Consider the following 20321-nt stretch of genomic DNA (forward strand, 5'->3'; position numbering starts at 1 on the left):
CCCCATCCCCCATCTTTCTTCCTCTCCCCTTCTAACAGATGTACTGTCAGATTGGAAGAATGATATTCTTCAGCAGGAGATATTGTCATTTGTCAACATATGGGTGGTGGTGATTGTATGAAAACCACAATCTCCAGGGTTCTGTTCATGGCTGTTTCTTGTCAAAAAGGCCTGCGTCAGGTTGAGGCTGATCATGGACCTGAGCCACCTCAACAAGTTCATTCTTCCGCCTAGGTTCACGGTAAACTCAGCAAGATCTATCCAACTTTCCATCCAAAGGGACAAGTATGTTATTCTAAATCTTAAATATACCTACTTTCATGTCTGTATTCGCCTGGCAATGCAAAAGCTTCAGTTTGCTTACCATGACGATGCTGACCAATTTAGAGTCCTTCTGTTCGCTCTAAACATCAGTCCCAGGTCCTTACCAAAATTATGTATTTTGTTGTCACCCTGTTCTGGTCAACTTCTATGGCAGTAGCAGCATATCTAAATGATCTCTTCCAAAAATATATAAGTTCTCTTCCCCACAAGGGCACAAATGATCTCCTGAACCTTTTTGATCATCTCGGTATTCTCGTTAACTATGACAAATCCGACCTTTACCCGTCCAGTGTTTTGCCTACATGGGCATGGAGTTTATAACCAATCTCAATCTTGTATGTCTCCCTTTGTCTGCATCATACAGATCATAAATTCATTTCTAACAGGACATGGACTTTGGAGAGACAGTTCTTGCAACTCTATGGGTTATTCACTGTAGCAGCAGATTTAATCTCACCGGGCTGCCTTTATGTGTGCCCATAACAAATGACTTTGCTGTCTCATTGTCATTGTCACCGTTTTCCAAGTCAACTGGACCAAAAGGACAATATCGTGAATAAGGTATGATCATTTCCTGTGTCAGAGGTACAACCACAGGAATTCCACTGAAGAAAGCCCAATGGTAAGGGATGGTATGTACAAACACCATTATGTTGCTGGACTTTGATATGGTCAGCGGCAAATGGGGACATATGGAACTACTTCTTCACATCAGCTACCCTGAATTGAAAGGAAGGACTGACTCTTGGGGAAGTCAGACCTGATTATGCAAGACAGTTCTATAGTGGTGACTTACCTCCTCAAATTGAGGCACTAAATCATCTGACCTATGCATGCTGGTTCATGTTTTTTGCATCAGGAGGTAGTACCTTACTTCCGAGCTCTTTATTGTCAAGGTCATTTAAGATACACCAAAAATGGGTGGTATTACAGAAAAGTAGACAGATGTAGCTCTACAAGGATACCAGAGGCTTTCTGCTTGCATTACAGTGGGAAAAACATTTTTTGAGACTCTTATGTTTTTACACCAAAAATTTGCCCATTGTCGGAATCATATTTTGTGTCTGGATTTTAGACTTTTTGGCCTCAGCTCTAAAGCAGACCAGTCTGAACTGCACACAGACAGGCAGACGTTTGCAAAAAGTATGATAGGTTGGGTATTTCAAGTAAAAAGTGGCCATAATCTTATTGTGTGTATTTCCTTGTGTTTAATGGACAGCACTGTTATAATTGTTCTGTACACTAATACCATGTGTTACTTGTAGGTCGTTGAACCAGATATATCATTACTATGGAATTTCCCTGTCGCATAAATCAATGTGTGAAGTGTTCCGATGGGTTGTAGTAGGTTAAAAAAAATATGGTACATTACTATATATACTGTCTGTTCTGTGCTGACTGTGGAATCTCTAACACCTTGGCTTGGCTTTTGGCAGTTAAAAATGTAAGCATTTTCCAGCATCTGGATGTAGGGAGCTTTGGCATGAGGGTGGGTTGTTGACCCCCACCCCCACTGCTCCACATCACTCCTGACGCAACTACATTCTCAGATAGAATCAGTCAACTTTCACTGGATTTGCCCAAGAAAACCTAATGTAGCTTTAACAATTTTTCAGTCATATCGCTTTGATGTCTGCAGTGTGGCAGTTTATTGTGATGTCTATCACAGGGGCATCATGCCACATATATATTGCATCATGTCCCACCAAGCCACATTATCCTGACACCAGGCCGACTGGTCCTAACACTAGCTTGTTAATGCTGAGCGCCAAGCAAGGTAGCTATTTTTACCATTTTTATAATCCTTGGTATGACTCAGCCAAGGTTTGAACTCATGACCTTCCTCCTCAGAGGTGGATGCTCTAACCACTTAGGCTACTGGAGCAATCCCTTTCATTTTCACTATTTGTCAAGTAGGGGAGCCTACAGGGTATTTCTTTACAAGTGTATATACACCTACATGTATGTTCAGTTGTGTCAACTACCATTAGAGAAAGTAGAAAGTTCCATTTCCTCCTCCCCTTACTTATTCTCCTAATGCTAATGTGATTGGGTAATGTGTTTGATGAAGAAAGGAAATTTGATAAGTTTTGTTTCTCTGAAAATACTTATCCAGTCACATTACTATAAATTCCTCCCACCCATCTCAATGCAAGCATCTGTTACAGATAGTATTAAGTTTAAAACAATGTTTATCTAGTAATCATTGTTCCACCTAATGGGATAAGGAGAAGTAATCTGTAAGATTTACTTCCCATTGTCTATACGTTCGACAGATCGTAAGGCTTTTCAAGTCTTTGGGAGGGCTGGATTCCGGAAGTAATTCTTAACATTAATGTGATTGTCTAGCTAGACCTAAATAAAAATAACAGGCATTTTTTAAATCTTATTATCACTATGAATATTGGGTTTCAGCAGAAAAATTTTGTTTCAAAAATGGTGTCAAGTTGTTTCTAAATGAATGATCGAGATCTGATATTCATTATATCGACTTTGGTGACCCTCTTGAAAAGCTATTTGTTATAGCTACCCCTCCTGAATGGATGGCGATATCAACATGGTAGGTCGTATCAACATGAAATTTTTATCAAAGACTTTTTATGTTTTGTTAGATTTAGATGATTTAGATGAACATGGTGCTAAACTACATCAAATTAGGTTACCACAGCAGCTATCATGAAAAACTCCATTGGCTTTGGTTAGGGTTTTATCTTCTTTACCTTATTCTCATGTGTCTGTGCATATACCTTTGGTAGCCATGTCACTGACAGTTTTAGTATTGCAGTGTTTTGAATTTGTACCATACTTTTCTTATCTCAGGTATTTCTATATGGAAAGATCTAGTGCCTTGCCAATGTACCATTGCATTGCCTTTTTCTCCAGAAAGTTTTTTTTTGGTATGTTTGATTTTTTTGCTTAGTACAATTTAATTCCAGTGTTATTCATCAGGGTTCTAGCATCATCATTTTATATCTTCATATCTTATTTAAAATTGTATATAAAAATGGAAATGGACTTATAATGGATTCCTGGCTTTTCTGTTTGGTCAGTAGAGCAACAGCCCCTTCAAGGGATTCTTGTTTTTTGGCAGGCTTATTTGTGTTCTGAATTTATTTTTACAATCGGCTTAAGTGGTTAGAGTGCCTGCCTCGGATGCAGGAGGTCATGAGGTTTGAACCCCAGCCATGTCATGCCAAAGATTTATAATAATGGTACTAGCCATCTCACTTGGCACTCAGCATGCTACATGTGGGTGGCATGATGCCCCAGTGCTAGACATCACTATACACTTCCAAAATGCAGGCATCATAGTGATATGAGTAAAATTGTTATATCTGTGTTAAAATAAACCCCACAAAAACATAATAATTGCAAGGAGGTTATATGAATGAGAATGTTGCTTCATTGCAGATTCAGGTCTAAGTAATGCATAACTTCGCTTAATATGTAAATTCTATCAGCTTCCACATTCAGTTATTTAGAGCTACAATGGTTGCATAGCGTAAAAGGCCACAGGTGTCAGAGAACCACAGCTGGTTTATTTTTTTCACCTCAGCTTTGCCAGAACTGCAAACCAGCAAGGGAATACATTCGACTTTTTGATGTGACAGAGAAGACAGGTGTTCGCAGACACCATACAGAAAGAGACTGCCATGTGTGTGGGAAAAAGTTAAAAGATACAATTGTGCACTTTGGAGAAAAGGGAGGGCTAAAATCTCCATACAGATGGAAAGAAGCAGCAAGGGCAGCTAATAACTGTGACATTATACTTTGCCTGGGGACCAGTTTGAAGGTAAACTTAAACTTCATCTGTCAGCTCCATTACACAACAGGTTTCTCTTGATATATATATATATATATATATATATATATATATATATATATATTGACACACAGAGTAGTAATGGGAATCGGTCCAAATTTCATGATTAACCAACTGATAATTATAGGTTACTGCATTTGTATTTGAAAATATGAATGAGTTTTGGGATGGAATACTGCACGACCTTGGGAGTGCAATATATCCTTCCGACAAAACGAGTTCATATTTTCCCATACAAATGCAGTAACCTTTTTATTATATGCTCATTTTTTTTATTCTACCTAAGGTTTAATTATATAAACAAAATACAAGAAACAACGTAAATGAATGTATGCCGCATTCCAAACTAAATACACAAGCACAGATTTATCATTACACAACAACATAATTATTAATGCACACATAACTCCGCCCAGATAAATTTGAACTTAGTCACGCGCTTGATACAACTTTCAAAAGAAAATGGCGTGTCTAGTTAAAATTGAAATTTGCAGTCATATTGTGAATGAATGCGCATTGCAACAATTTTTCCATTTGATATGGTATGGATAGATTTTGGTATTTTGTTTTGATTTGACGAAAGTTTGTGATTTTGGCCTGGATTCATCTGTGCAAATTGTACATGAAATACATCGGATTGAAGCGGCGTGGGAGAAGCATGTTTAGAGCTGCATGTGTGTTTGTTCTGTCATTGACTATTTGAATTTATTAATTCCATTTGATCTGGAATGAATAGATTTTGGTATTTTATTTCAATTCGACGAACGTTTGTGATTTTGGACTGGATTCATCTGTGCAAATTGTACATGAAATACATCGGATTGAAGCGGCGTGGGAGAAGCGTGTTTACATCTGCAAGTGTGTTTGTTCTGTCATTGACTATTTGAAATCATTATGTGGGAAAAATATGAAGTGTTTCAATTGAAATTATCCAAAAGACGCTATTGAATTTAATGTTTATTTCATTTTGAGTACAGTAAGGAAGATGTAATTGCACTTGGAATATAGTCGAAATTACAGTACAGTTTCGAAATGTGTAATCGACTTGATTATCAAGCTTGAGAACTCATGACATGGCTCATGTAATTCGGATTTGCAGAACTAAGAAAGTACATTTTGAGGAAATTGTGGATGTAAAACTGTAAGTATATCTTTTTGCCATTCTTATTACCAGCTAAAGGAGACAGTTTATGCCTTTATAGCTTGCGTGTTATTTGTAGGTACCACGCATTTTTATGAAATCTGGTGTCTATCGCAAAATCTGAAACAATGTATCAAAAAGTTAACGTGGAATGTAGCAAAACAGTTGGTATGTTGCAGTCCACGAAACATCTGCTTTTGTTCATTCAGAAACAAATTTAATCAACCAAAACTTATTGCGTATGTACATGATTTGTTTACAAAGTAGTTCCTAATACACTATTGGTCACATGTGTCTTGTGCGTGGGTGCAATATGAAGGTGTGCAGTATCGTAAAATATTGAATGATTCTGATGATGTAAAGTTAACGGAGAAAAATGAGCATGTAATAATATATTATAATCAGTTACTAATAGCATATTTTAATATTTGTTTGTTATAGATATCTTTGTTCAAGAGTTCAAAATGTTAATAAATGTACAAAAGTTATCTCTTTTACTGACATGTATACTTTAACCTGATAAAAATATTACATTTTTTTCTATTGTGTGTTATTTTTGTTCTGCAGCTTTGTTAAATGAAACCAACTTTGTATGGCTGATCAGTCATATGTAACTGAAATACTGTTGCAATCCCCCAAATCCTTTCATTCATATACGATGTGTCTATAATTTAAAGTATTGAAGGACATGGTTTTCTTTTTTGTCATTATTTATAAAGACAAAGGATTTTACATTTAAACTGAAACAAATCATCAAATTGTGTTTAAATTTATTAACTTATCTATTTGACAGCTTAATCATGTAATCATGACTATATGTTCCTAATTATGAAGTTTACACCTACAGAATATGTATGGTTTTATATTTGTAAGTTGTGAAGGGAATAAACAATTTCAAATCAACTTTGGTGGATTGGAGGCCCTATTTAGCTTACCATTTACACACCAGTTTTACTAACCTTTGTGTTTTGTGTGCAACTAAGTAGAAGTAGTCTCCCTTTGCACACAATTAATTATCTTATTGGCTTGCTCACCCAACTGATCATCAATTATAATCGATAATCTGAACAACACTAACACACATAGTAGCCAACCATTTGGAAAGGTAGAACTGGTCTTTGTATATTGACCTCTGTACACCATCTAGAATTTGTAAATACCATGTACCGAATATCATTATCATTATTATAGACCTGTGCTGTGTATCAGTATGATTCATGATACACAGCATATCATATGATACATTATTGATACTTATATCAACTTGATGGTCTATCTATCTTTCAGTGGTCTGTTAGTGGTAGGGTAGTACTGTTTTATGTGTGTTGACATCTTGGTTGTATTTCCTGTAGGCAGATTATAAACACACTTAGACTTAGCATCTCTAGATATGTAATTCTCATTCTTGTCAAGATGAAAAAGAAAATACAGTAAAAACTGTTATGAGCAACCTCTGCTATGAGCGACCACCTGTCACTTCCGACCACAATTGTAATGCATGGATCGATTTTATTATCTGTTATGAGTGACCACCTGCTGAACGCAACCAGTGACCATGATGTTGTGGCAAAATGTACATTTCAACACTGCTATGAACAACAGCAATTGCAAAAACAAGGGGGGCCCCGAGTGGTCTAAAGCGCTCTCCGTTAAGGATCACTGCCATCTCACCTCTGTCTGCGTGGGTTAGAGTCCAGGATTCGGCCAATGTGGATATGTGAGAAAGCATGCCAGTAGCTTCTCGAGGGTAGGTGGTTCTTTCCAGGGCATTTCCTGGGTTCTTCCTCCATCATTAATACTGGCCGCCATGCATAGTCTATCATGTGCTGAAAAATGGCGTTAAACCCCACAACAACAACAACAAGCAAAAACAAGGATAAACTCCACTTTTCTTTATTTAATCCAATGATTGCATATATGTTCTATATATAAAAAAGAGAGACTGTCTACCGGTATCTGAAATTTTGTAGGTATGCTTTTTGAGTTTCATATTTTCTTTTGTAAACCAGACTAAAAGTAGCTGTAGAGTATTCCAGCACTTAGCCTGGTTCCCGGTTATATCCAACTCTGTGAACGACCATCCGTATCATGTAAACAGAGTCAGACACCACTGACCTTTATGTTATCATTTGTAACAACAATCACTTGAATAGTAAAGATTGTTCTGATCAAAAACATGCATGAAAAGAACAACAAAAAAGGATTCTGGCTACTGGGTTTATATATAGTGACAGATGGTAAATTCTGTAAACCAGGCTAATATACATTTCGCGAATTTGCCATTGTAGTGCCCAAATTAACATAGTGGTCATGTATATTGTTTGTCTTTTGAGTTAATCTGTATTGCCTGGGGTTGAATAAGGTCTTTGTCTATTAAAGCAGCAAGTGAGAATCATTTGAGGGATTTGACTGATAGTGTTAAAGGCTTGTGATGTTTGTTGTTTTTTATTTCTTCCCTAGATGTTAGTCATTACATCACAGTCACTAACCTGTCAATCATTCAAGTTGGTGCAACCAGGTTACACACTTTGTTTACTGAGTTAATCCCTGTATGTCTTTTTGAATTAAGCCATTTACATTTTTGTCTTGACTAAATGATTCTGTTTCTGGATGAGATTACTGTTTCTTTTTATTTCATTAATACTTAGATATGCAGTGTACAAATGCACATGTATAGATCTATCATATTTTCCCAAAGCCTAGTCAAAACCATCTTTACAGTCGATATTACAACTGCCACCTAGTACCTTAATAACAATGGAAGAACTGCCAACTAAAACAAGACAAATTTTAATGTTGGAGAAAATAATTATTGTAACTGAAAGAAGTGAAAAAGAGCAGACCGCTTGCAACATAGCAGTTGGTAAAACAAATTTAGTGTGTTATAAATGAAAAGTAGTAAATCAGAAACGATTTCATGTGCTAATACATATACATGTGATCTTCAAATGTAAATGTGATTTCATGTCTAATGATCGAAGTATATCTTTATTGCTAGATAATTTTGTTTTCAGATGACTGCATACAATATTTTAGCAAGAACTATTAATAAAAAATAGAATATATGTACAGTGATTGTAGTTATGTCTTTTTAAATTGTTCTGAAACTGGACCTTGGAAACCAGTCTTCTTGTACAACCCTGTTTTGAGAGACCACCTGTCCTGAGAGACCCTTTTGTTTTGAATGAAGGGGCTTTCTCTCTGTTAGTTGTCAGGTTTTAGTTTAACCTTTTTAGGTCATTTCAAACTGCTCCATTTGTTGAGATACTGGACTCCTCTTTGTCACCATGCCCTTTGTTTGCCACTGCAAGAATGCTTTAAAAGCATCTTATTTCAAACTTCCTTAAATTTGGAAGGCATACTGTCTTCTCATCAAAACAAGAAAATCGACTGTAATGGCCATATCAACCTGTTTCTGTCACTGAAAAAGGAAAATATTAACAACACCCTCTCACCTTCTAGAAATTAACAGGGTGACTACAGGTCATGCTGTTTGAAATCTGCTCCCTCAATAGTTCTGAGCTGACTTTTTCTTTAAACCCCTTGGCACAGTCGGCCACTGATTACATATACAGCAGAACCTGTCTTGAAAGACCACCCCTTCTGCCAAAAAATAATGGTCTCTCAAGACGGGTGGTCGCAACAGGTCATAACACTATAATCAATAAATCTGTGCATGGATATTCTGGTCTCTCAAAATAAGTGGTCTCTCATATCAATGGTCTCTTAAGAGAGGTTTTACTGTATCACTGTAAAAGGAGACATTCCATATTTGCTCCCCATATACAACTTAAGTGCTTACAGATTGTTTAATAGCCACTTCTGGGAGAATCTTATCTGTTGTTTTGTATCTACTTGGACTGAGTTTGGATGCAATGCTTCCAGTGTTTCACACAGTGAATAAGCAACAGTTCTGATTGGTGGTTATTATGTTACCCTAGAGTTAAGCAAACAACCAACCATCAGAATTGAATGTAACGTATTTCACTGTGTGATATGCTGTAAGTTTAACCTTCTTGTTCAAGCCAAGTAGACATGAAGCAACAGAGACGTTTTGTGTAAAAGTGGTTATTAAGGTGGCGCTCACCAGATAATATGTACTTTTGAGAGAGTGAGGTATGTAAGGTGAAGTAGTTCGCATTTAAAACATGCACAGTGGAGAGAATGTTTGCATACCTCTATGCTACATTAATGTAATGTGGATGATATTTCTTTTGGATATTGTACTTTTGGAAATTTTACATGATTTAAGCACACTGCTAACTAAAATGACTGCTCCCTTGTGTTAAAAAATCAGTCTGAATTAGTCTAAAGTACACTATACATAGCAGCTATTAAAATAGGGAAAATGAATTTTGCCAGACTAGACAATACCAGCTTCTGAAAGTGCAATGAATGAATTACCAAATATATAAAATGTAAAAAAAGTTATCGGCTCTTTTTTATACAATTGACCTCTGAAGTTCAGGAAGTGAAAATGACCAAGTAGAGCTAGCACTTTTTTGAAAGGTGCACATTTGAAGTAAGGCCAAGCTGTATACTCTATAACCCATAGTACACCCATCAATCATACACCAAAATAAAGGGAATTAAAGGTTCTTTGCATTATACCTAAGATATACAAGGTCTTTTTTAAATAGCCAGTATAACCAGTGAGGAAAGCCGGGGACATTCTTTTTCTTTAAAATCCTAACCCTATGCAAAATGCGAAACCGTATAGCGCCACATAAGTGATAAATAAAGTATTTTAATTATGCTTGAACAAGTTTGGAATGTCTCCTTTTCATTGGTATATGATATCAGTGGCTGAATATGCTGAGGGGATGAAATAATTTGCATGAAGTTGGTGGAGGGAAGGACAGATTTCACAGCTCATGAGTTAGTCTTCTTGTGGTAATTTGTAGAAGGCAAGTGGGTGTTACTATTCTTTTTTAATCTGACAGTAATGAGTACATATGCCTGAAATAGCTGTCTCAGATGTATTCTCAACTTACTAAAAAGGCAAACAACTAATAATTATTCATGACTGCTGAAGATTCAAGTAACTTGTAAAGGATAAGTATCATTGTGTGTTGATTCTTCACCTCTTGTATCAGGATGGGTATTGATATGGAAAAAATTTGATGCATCAATATATTGATTAATCGTTTCACCCTTAGTAATTATTATTATTATTATTATTATTATTATTATTACAGTACTGTTGCAATGTATTTTCGGAACTCCACATATTGCAGAGGGGGTGGAGAGGATTAAGTAAAATCCCTCCACCATCTCTCCGTGCATCCTGACAGAGTTGCTGCAGTGGCTTTTGAGAAATGCTCTGCACACCAGACTTTCTTGTGGACTCATCATGGATGACCACCATGGAATGGACATGGTCTTTATGAAATGAGCATGGTTTACTGTGTATGACCCCAGTAAGCATGCTTTTTAGAGGTTTATAGAGAGATAGAGAAAGGGGCTGGGGGGGAAATTTATTAACATTGTTATCCCATTTCCAAGTTCATATGAAGTTTATGTAATATATATAATGCCAAATCAAATTTTAGGTAACTGCTCCATTATAAAATTTTAACATCAGAAGACAATATCAATTTCATCATAAGAAAGGTGTGTTTCTATCACAAAGCCATGGACTTGGTGCATTTTTATTATATAAAAAAAAACCTGTTAAACAGTCAATTGGAAAGGATGTGTCAGTAACCTAATTGTAGTATAGATCTAAGAAATTTAATTATTTCAGTGCAGTTTCCTGTTTATGACTATTCGTTGGCTATTGAGACAAAAAGATAAAATATGCAGACCAATTTCTTTAAATAGTGTTTAGCAGATTTCTGTATTTGGTATACTGCTGTACAGCTAAATTGGCTCAAGTGGAAGACAGGATTGATTCTTCATCTTTCTCTCTCTTGATCGATCAATAAAACAAAAAATGGCTGTTAAATTTACATTTCTCTAACATGACTTTACAAATAAAAGACCTATCAGTAGCACTAATACCAAGTTTGGCTTGGCGCTCAGCATTAAGAGATTAGTGTTAGGACTGGTCGGCCTGGTGTCAGGATAATGTGGCTGGGTTGGACAGGATGCTACATGTCTGTGGCATGATGCCCTAATGCTAGACATCACTATAAACTGTCACACTGCAGCGATATGACTGAAAAAATGTTAAAGCTATGTTAACAATCCAAATCACACACACACACACACCAAGTTTGGTCCCTACATTTATCTCAAATTGGTTAAGTGCTTTATACTGCATATTACAGAATACTCCACTTAAAATGAAACAGAAGCTTAGCAAAGTGCTAATGGATCTGTTTCAAGTACATTTAGCGCAATGAATCTTATTTTGAAAATTTCTCAATACAGTGTTATTTGAATGTTCAGATGCATTCATTTCCTTATTTCTGTTGCAGTTTGTGCAATATACTTTGTAAAGTATCATATGAAATTCAGTAATATTGCACTTATTACAGTGACAGAATGATAATGAACAATGAACATTAAACATTTTACAACAAAATCACATTTAATATTTGGCTGAAACAATATTGAGAAAGTTCTGATTGTTATCCGATGCAAGACCACTGCCAGATCAGTTCAAGTGTTGGGTGGGAGGTGTCCAAATTTTAAAAGAGCCCCAACTTTCCTCAAAAGGGCACGAAAGCAAAAGTCTGTGTCAGTTTACTCAAACATTGCATAATACCCAATAAATATGCACAAGAATAAAATAATGGTCAAATTTCAATTGATAAGTGACTGTACAGTTGTGTGTTTATGTAGGGGATATTTTTAGTGGGGGTGGGGGGCCTGATCTAGCCCTGATGAGTTCTCAGTAATATACTATTTCCTCTGACATCTAGTCACAGCATTAAAGAGGGGTTGTTTAAACCTGAGATTTGTATTATAAAAAAGACACCATGCCATTCCTTTTCTTGTTATAAATAAATTTATTTTGTGATGAATGAATCAACAAAAAAAATATTCTGGTTGGAAAGAAAAATCTAACCCCATAAATTAAATGGCGTTGCAATGCACGTGTAGTTAAAATTGAATATATATGTATATTCAGCCTGTTCACTGGGTCATTCCATGATTTGTAAATTCAGAATTTACTCTTGTTTTGGTTGGTTTTCTTAAATAAAAAAATAAAAGTGGCTGTCAACTGAAATTTAATTGCCTAAACCTAGAGGATTACTTTTCATGTTTAAACAGAAGATCAAAAAGGTATGCCTCTCATCAAGTCAGTGAGCAAGTTTGTTCCGTTTTATTAAAATAAAGTAAAAGTAAAAACATATTGCAAAAGAAGTCAGACTTCTCGACATATACAGGATATACAAGACTTTTTGTAAAAAAGTTTTATTGTCCCAATATATTTGATAGAAATTAAGATCACTTGGTTCTTGAAATTGTACTGATTGTAAATCTTGCATGAGATATTGGTTTTTATGTGGGTAGTCATCATTCCATGACTGTTCAAATGTTAGTCAGTAACACTTCCATTGTTAATGACTGAATCATAATTTGAGCTACATGTATTAAGTCACCAAGTCATTCAAGTGGTATAAACGCACCTTTGTCAAGCTGAAATTGACATCTTCTGATGCAAACATTTTATAACAGTGTTTACAATGGCTGCTACCTTGATTTCTGCTGAACATCCAATGAAGCCAAGTTTTTGTTAGGGAGAGACCATTTAAGTTTCTAAAGGGGGTGGTGTAAATGCTTGAAAATTATTGTTTTATTCTGATTTGTGGTATAAAAAAAGGACACTATGCCATTCCTTTGCCTTACTTGAAACAAACTTATATCTTGTGTTGAATGAAATAAAAAAAATACCACAGTAGGAAATAATATTTAGCCCCATACAGTACATGTGCATTCAGAATTTAACTAGTTGTTAGTTGTGTACATGTATATTCAATCTCATAACTGGGACATTATTGCTTAAGGACTAAACATGTTCACATCTCTGTGTAAAATTCATTGTTCTCTTTTTTTGTTGATTGCATTTTTAAACAAAAACTGCTATCTGGAATCTATGTGTCCATACCTCAGTGGCTTTTCATGTTTAAATATTAGGATAAATTTATATTGTTGAAGAGAAGCTGAACAAAGGTTTATTCTCCATTGTTAATCACTCATGACATATTGGTCTTTCCATGGGTGGTCTTCATTGATTAGCTGTTCAAATGTCAATCAGTAATGCTGATCAGCCACTCCACGATTGAGTTATCATGGCATGCCAGCCAAGGCGCAATGGTGATTTGTATTTTATTGCTCCATTGCAGAGCTTATGTGGAGGGGATTAAGTTTCTTACCATAATGTGTGGGGATTATTATTATTTTGTCAAGATTGTTTTATGTGTACTATTTAACAAAATACCATAAAATATGTGCATAATTTATGTTTCACTTAAGGTTAATGTGTCACACTCACTTTAATCCGGGGCCCCGAGTGGTCTAAAGCGCTGTCCATTATGGATCACTACCATCTCACCTCTGTCTGCGTGGGTTCAAGTCTCGGATTCAGCCAACGTGGGTATGTGAGAAAGCTTGCCAGTAGCTTCTTGTGGGTCGGTGGTTGTTTCCAGGGTTTTCCCGGGTTCTTCCTCCACCATTAATACTGGCCGCCATGTATAGCCTATCGTGTGCTGAAAAATGGCGTTAAACCCTACAACAACAACAACACTTTAATCCATCCTATAAATTAAATTATCACTGACTTCAAATAATCACTTATCTTAGTTTGGTTTGTGACAAAACACTACTAATGATTGACAGCTTACTGTAAAGCATAGGACCAACTTTTTGGTAGGCCAGCTTGTATAAATTAGGCTTGGAAACAGGTGTTCATTCTTCATTAACAATATCTGGATTGATTAGCCAGTGGCTTAGTTCACCAGGATCAAAAGACAGTCCAGTTCATTTAAGAGACCCGTGACTAGGGTATGATAAGAAGCCATATATGGTTTACTTTGAGTCCCATATACTGAAACTTCACCCACATTTAGAGACAAGTTTTAAATATTGAATGACCAGAGACCCTAATAAAAAGGGATGTAACTCTTATTCCTTCTCAAAGATGAACTTATTTCATTACAAACGTTTTAAATCACAGGTAAATAGAAGATATCAGACTATACCTTTAACACTGGCACAAAGAGTAACTTCCATTTCTACTGTAATAAACACAACTACTTTACCCACCAGCAATGAATTGCTTTGACTCTCTAGAACAGTGATAAAAACTGTCTCACTTTCAAATTTGACATATAAACACCTTTGAGTTTGTATTGAAAGTTGTCTGAAGTAATGTGACTTCAATCAAGATTTGTAATATTTACACATATGATTCAATCTAATATTTCTTTATCTGAACAAAGCCTTCCTCAAGAAGCAAAAGTTTGCATAGACCAAGCAGTCACTGTAGATAGACTTCAGTGAATGGCTAAGGGAGGGAGAAACCGCAGAAAGCAGGTGACCATACATGACATTCATATAGAAAGGTTGCGGAGAGCGAATTAGAATGTCCATTGTGACCAGATGACAGCTGTATAAAATGGTGTGTGTGTGTGTGTGTGTGTTCTATGGTGTTGTGTTTCTCCTGTGTGGCAATCAACTAAATAATATCACATCTTGTATTTTATTGAGACGTGCAAGTTGGTTGGTGTGTCATATCAGCCCAGAGTACATTGATACTTATTCTGCTACTTGTATTTGAATAGACAAAAAAATAATTCTGGTTACTCTCAAGTTCTACACAGGAAGTAATAATGATTGTGGTTGATTTTCTTTCAGATATTGAAGAAGTATTCCTGTTTGTGGTGCATGGACAGACGCCCTAACAAGAGACCACAACTTTATGTTGTCAACCTTCAGTGGACACCCAAGGATGATGTGGCCACATTGAAAATAAATGGTAAGTGGTGCATGAACAGTGAAGAGCCATATTGGACTTGAAGTATGTCAAATTCACAAGCAATTAGATTCAAAGAATAAACATTTATTGTCTTAAGAAAAAAAGGAACTTAACAAATATGTTGGATTAAGTAACTGGTCTTGTATCAGGAAGGATAAATGATATTTTATCTTCTTGTGTGATACATACCTACATTCCTCGATTCTGTTTAGAATTGGTTATTTTAAGCTGTCCATAATACAAAATGGTCAGGATATAATGAAGCTCAGTTAGTTCAGAAATGATATATTTATACCCAGGTGGTTCAGAAATGATATATTTATACCCAGGTGGTTCAGAAATGATATATTCATATCAACATTTTCTTACAATGTAATAAACTTGTATAAAGTACCAGAACGGTGCTTCTGGTGAATGCCTTAATATGCAGTATTTTGTTACAATGAGTTTCATTATAAATGGAGTTCATGGTAATGGGGTTTTATAGAGTAGATAACTGCCCATTTTCCATGTGTATTTGACTGTAGCATATTTAAACAATATATAGCTACCAATTTTCCATGTGGAGTTCATCATAATTGGTTTAAAGAATAGATAGTCATCACCTTTCCATGCAGAGTTTATGGTATTATGTTTTAAAGAAGAGACAGCTGTCCACTTTTCTTATGGCTTCATGGTAATTGTTTCAAAAAGAATAGATGGCTGTCCATTTTCCATGTGTAGTTCATGGTAATGTGCATTCAAGAATAAATAGCTGTCCATTTGTCATGAGGAGTTCATGGTAATGTGTTGTAACAAATAGATAGCTATCATTTTCTATGTGGAGTTCTGTGTAATATGTTTTAAGGAATAGGCAGCTGCCCACTTTCAATGTAGAGTTTACTTTAATGTGTTTAAAGAATAGATAGCTGTCAATTTTTTATGTGGAGTTACTGTAATGTAATTTAAATAATTCATGGCAGCCCATTTTCCATGCGGAGTTGACAGTAATCCCTTTTAAAGAATGGATAGCTGCCCATTTTCCATGTGGAGTTGACAGTAATGCCTTTCAAAGAATGGATAGCTGTCTATTTTCCATGTGGAGTTGACAATAATCCCTTTTAAAGAATGGATAGCTACCCATTTTCCATGTGGAGTTGACAGTATTGCCTTCTAAAGAATGGATAGCTGTCCATTTTCCATGTGGAGGTGATAGTAATGCCTTTAAATCAATATCTGCCCATTCACCATGTAAGATTCATACAATGATTAATACAAATGTTGTTTCCAAATTCCTATTATTTGTGACAAAAATAAACTTAAATATTGTCTTTCTATTATGTGAAAATTTTTATTCAAACTGCAAGTCATATTTCTTACATTAATAAGCCCTAATTTCTTGTTTTCCCTAGAAATAAAACTGTCAGATTTGTGTCCATTTATATGTGAGATATTTCTTTACAAGACATATTTTGTGGCCTTGAGTGGTCTAAAGCGCTCTCCATTACGGATCACTGCCATCTCACCTCTGTCTGCATGGGTTCGAGTCAAGGATTCGGCCAATGTGGGTATGTGAGAAAGCTTGCCAGTAGCTTCTCGTGGGTCAGTGGTTTTTCCCGGGTTCTTCATCCACCATTAATACTGGCTGCCATGCATAGCCTATCGTGTGCAGAAAAATGATGTTAAACCCAACAACAACAACAACAAGAAGAAGACATATTTCAGATTATCATCAGGTTATTTTGAAATGTTTCAGTCATTTATTATAATGTCATCTCTTGTCAGGCAATCTCTTTCTTTACTTAAGATACTGTCATTCAATATAATGTCATCTCCTATCAGGCAGTCCTTATATTTTGTTGCTATCATTCATTACAATATCATCTCCTATCAGGCAATCTTAATTATTGTAACTCTAATCCATTATTACAATGTCATCTGCATCCACCTCAGATATGGGAGGTCATGGGTATAAACCCCACCAGAGTCATACTAAAGACTTATAAAAAATGGTACTAGCAGCTGCTTCACTTTGCGCTCAGCATTAAGAGGTTAGTGTTTGGACTGGTCAGCCAGGTTTCAGAATAATATGACAGGGTTGAGCATGATGCTACATGTCCTTAGTATGATGCCCCAGTTTGAGTCATCACTATAAACTGTCAAATTGCAGACATCATAGCAATATGACTGAAAAATATTTAAAGCTATGTTAAAAAACCAAATTTCACACACACGGAGACACACACATACACATTGTCATCTGCTATCAGACAATCTTTACATTGTATCACTGTCATTCATTATAATATCATCTCCTATCAGACAATAATTAGTGTATTGCTGTCATTCATTATGACGTCATCTCCATTAAGGCAGTCCTGGCATTGCGTCACTGTCATTCGTTATAATGTCATTCTATTAAGGCAGTCCTGGCATTGTGTCACTTTATTCATTATGATGTAATCTCTATTAAGACAATCCTTGCATTGTGTCATTGTTATTCATCATGATGTAATCTCCATTAAGACAATCCTTGCATTGTATCACTGATATTCATTATGATGTCATCTCTATTCAGGCAATCCTTGCATTGTATCACTATCATTCATTATGATGTCATCTCTATTCAGGCAATCCTTGCATTGTATCACTGTCATTCATTATGATGTCATCTCCATTAAGGCAGTCCTGGCATTGTGTCACTGTCATTCATTATGATGTCATCCCCATTAAGGCAATCTTGGCATTGTGTCACTTTATTCATTATGATGTAATCTCCATTAAGACAATCCTTGCATTGTGTCACTGTTATTCATTATGATGTAATCTCCATTAAGACAATCTTTGCATTGTATCACTGACATTCTTTATGATGTCATCTCTATTCAGGCAATCCTTGCATTGTATCACTGACATTCATTATGATGTCATCTCTATTCAAGCAATCCTTGCATTGTATCACTGTCATTCATTATGATGTCATTTCCATTCAGGCAATCCCTGCATTGTATCACTGTCATTCATTATAATGCCATCTCCATTAAGACAGTCCTTGCATTGTATCACTGTCATTCATTATGATGTCACGTATTAAGCAATCATTACTTTGTATCATTCTTATTCATTATAACATCATCTCCCATCAGCCCATAACTTTATATCACAGTCATTCATTATAATGTCATCCCCTATCAGGTAGCCCGAACGTTATGTCAGTGTCATTCATTATAATGCCATCTCCTATCAGGTAGCTCTAACTTTATATCACTGTCATTCATTATAACATCACCTCCTATCAGGTAGCCCATACTTTATATCACTGTCATTCATTATAATGTCATGCCCTATCAGGTAGCCCTAACTTTATGTCACTCATTCATTATAATGTCATCTTCTATGAGATAGCCCTAACTTTATATCACTGTCATTCATTACAATATCATCTCCTATCAGGTAGCCCTAACTTTATATCACTGTCATTCATTATAATGTCATCTCCTATCAGGTAGCCCTAACTTTATGTCAATGTCATTCATTATAATTTCATCTCTTAATAGGTGGTATTATTGTTGCATCCTATCATTCATTATGATGTCATCTTGTATCAGGCAATAATTATTTTACGTCATTGTCATTCATTGTAATGTTATCTTGTATCAGGCTTTATATCATGAAAAAAACATGCACTACATTATATCATGACCAAAACATGTTTTACATTATATTATGGCAAATGCCATCTTTGTTTACCTGGTTGATTTCATGATGTGTACACTTTTATTTAGCCATCTTTGCCAATTCTTTTTCAAGATATATGAAACCAGTTTGTTTCCTAATTTTTAAGGAAAGTGTGATGATGTCATGGAAAGAGTGATGAAAGAGCTTGGTTTACCATGTCCAAAATATGACCGGTAAGTATTTCAAAAATTGTATGCACTCTTTTCAGAACCATTAGTTGACTCATTTGCTTTAGCATGCAAGACATGTATCACTTGTATCATTAATGGCAAACAGCAGCAATGGTTACGGTTTGGATTTAGGGTTTTCTGTATGGTCAGAAGTCCCATACCATTAGAGGGATTGGTATTAAGCTTGGACTGTTGAATCAGTAAGCATTGTCATCTGTATGAAGGCACCCTAATCTTCCTTATGACCAAAAGACAAGATGAAGGTTGTTAACAAGCCACTTTAAAATGACAGTATATAGCTATGCCCTTCCATCTGTTTGCCCATGTATCCATCTGTCTTAATCTTCCTTGTATTGGGTATAATTACTTTACTACTTTGCCTGTTGCCACCAAATTTACATTGATGTTTCATTTTAAGAGGGTCACTGTGATCTGCTTTCCAGGAATTTCACAAATTGCTTGAAAGTTGTAGTCATCCATCCTGTATGGGTTGTAACTCTCATTCAACTAGATCTGTTGACATCAAACTTACACTGTGGATATCTTGATAAATATATGTTGTGTACCATAACTGAATTATTAGACATACTTTCCCAAATTAATTAAAAATTGGTTAAAATGTTTTCAAGACTTTAAATTCACTACTTATTCACCCACTGCACCAAATTTGTACCTAGGGTGGATGTTAGGATGGACAGGGTATGCATCCAAATTTGTACCTAGGGTGCATGTTAAGATGGACATGGTATGCATCCAAATTTGTACCTAGGGTGCATGTTAGGATGGACATGGTATGCATCCAAATTTGTACCTAGGGTGCATGTTAAGATGGACATGGTATGCATCCAAATTTGTACCTAGGGTGCATGTTAAGATGGACATGGTATGCATCCAAATTTGTACCTAGGGTGGATGTTAAGATGGACAGGGTATGCATCCAAATTTGTACCTAGGGTGCATGTTAAGATGGACATGGTATGCATCCAAATTTGTACCTAGGGTGCATGTTAAGATGGACATGGTATGCATCCAAATTTGTACCTAGGGTGCATGTGCATGTTAGGATGGACATGGTATGCATCCAAATTTGTACCTAGGGTGCATGTTAGGCTGGACATGGTATGCATCCAAATTTGTACCTTGGGTGGATGTTAGGATGGACAGGGTATGCATCCAAATTTGTACCTAGGGTGCATGTTAAGATGGACATGGTATGCA

General features: G+C 35.8%; 1 protein-coding gene across 1 annotated transcript in view; it reads left to right on the top strand.

Moving 5' to 3' along the window:
• Positions 1-20321, top strand: part of LOC149803311 (uncharacterized) — a 71399-nt gene that overhangs the window by 34448 nt on the left and 16630 nt on the right. Inside the window, exons 7-9 of the mRNA XM_089953009.1 lie at positions 3881-4117; positions 15096-15216; positions 19040-19106. Of these exons, the coding sequence (XP_089809135.1) occupies positions 3881-4117; positions 15096-15216; positions 19040-19106 (425 nt within the window). The remainder of the gene's footprint in view (positions 1-3880; positions 4118-15095; positions 15217-19039; positions 19107-20321) is intronic.

The sequence above is a fragment of the Sinohyriopsis cumingii genome, chromosome 3 (genome assembly GCF_028554795.1).
Source record: "Sinohyriopsis cumingii isolate HCF-2022 chromosome 3, ASM2855479v2, whole genome shotgun sequence".
Classification (NCBI taxonomy): Eukaryota; Metazoa; Mollusca; class Bivalvia; order Unionida; family Unionidae; genus Sinohyriopsis; species Sinohyriopsis cumingii.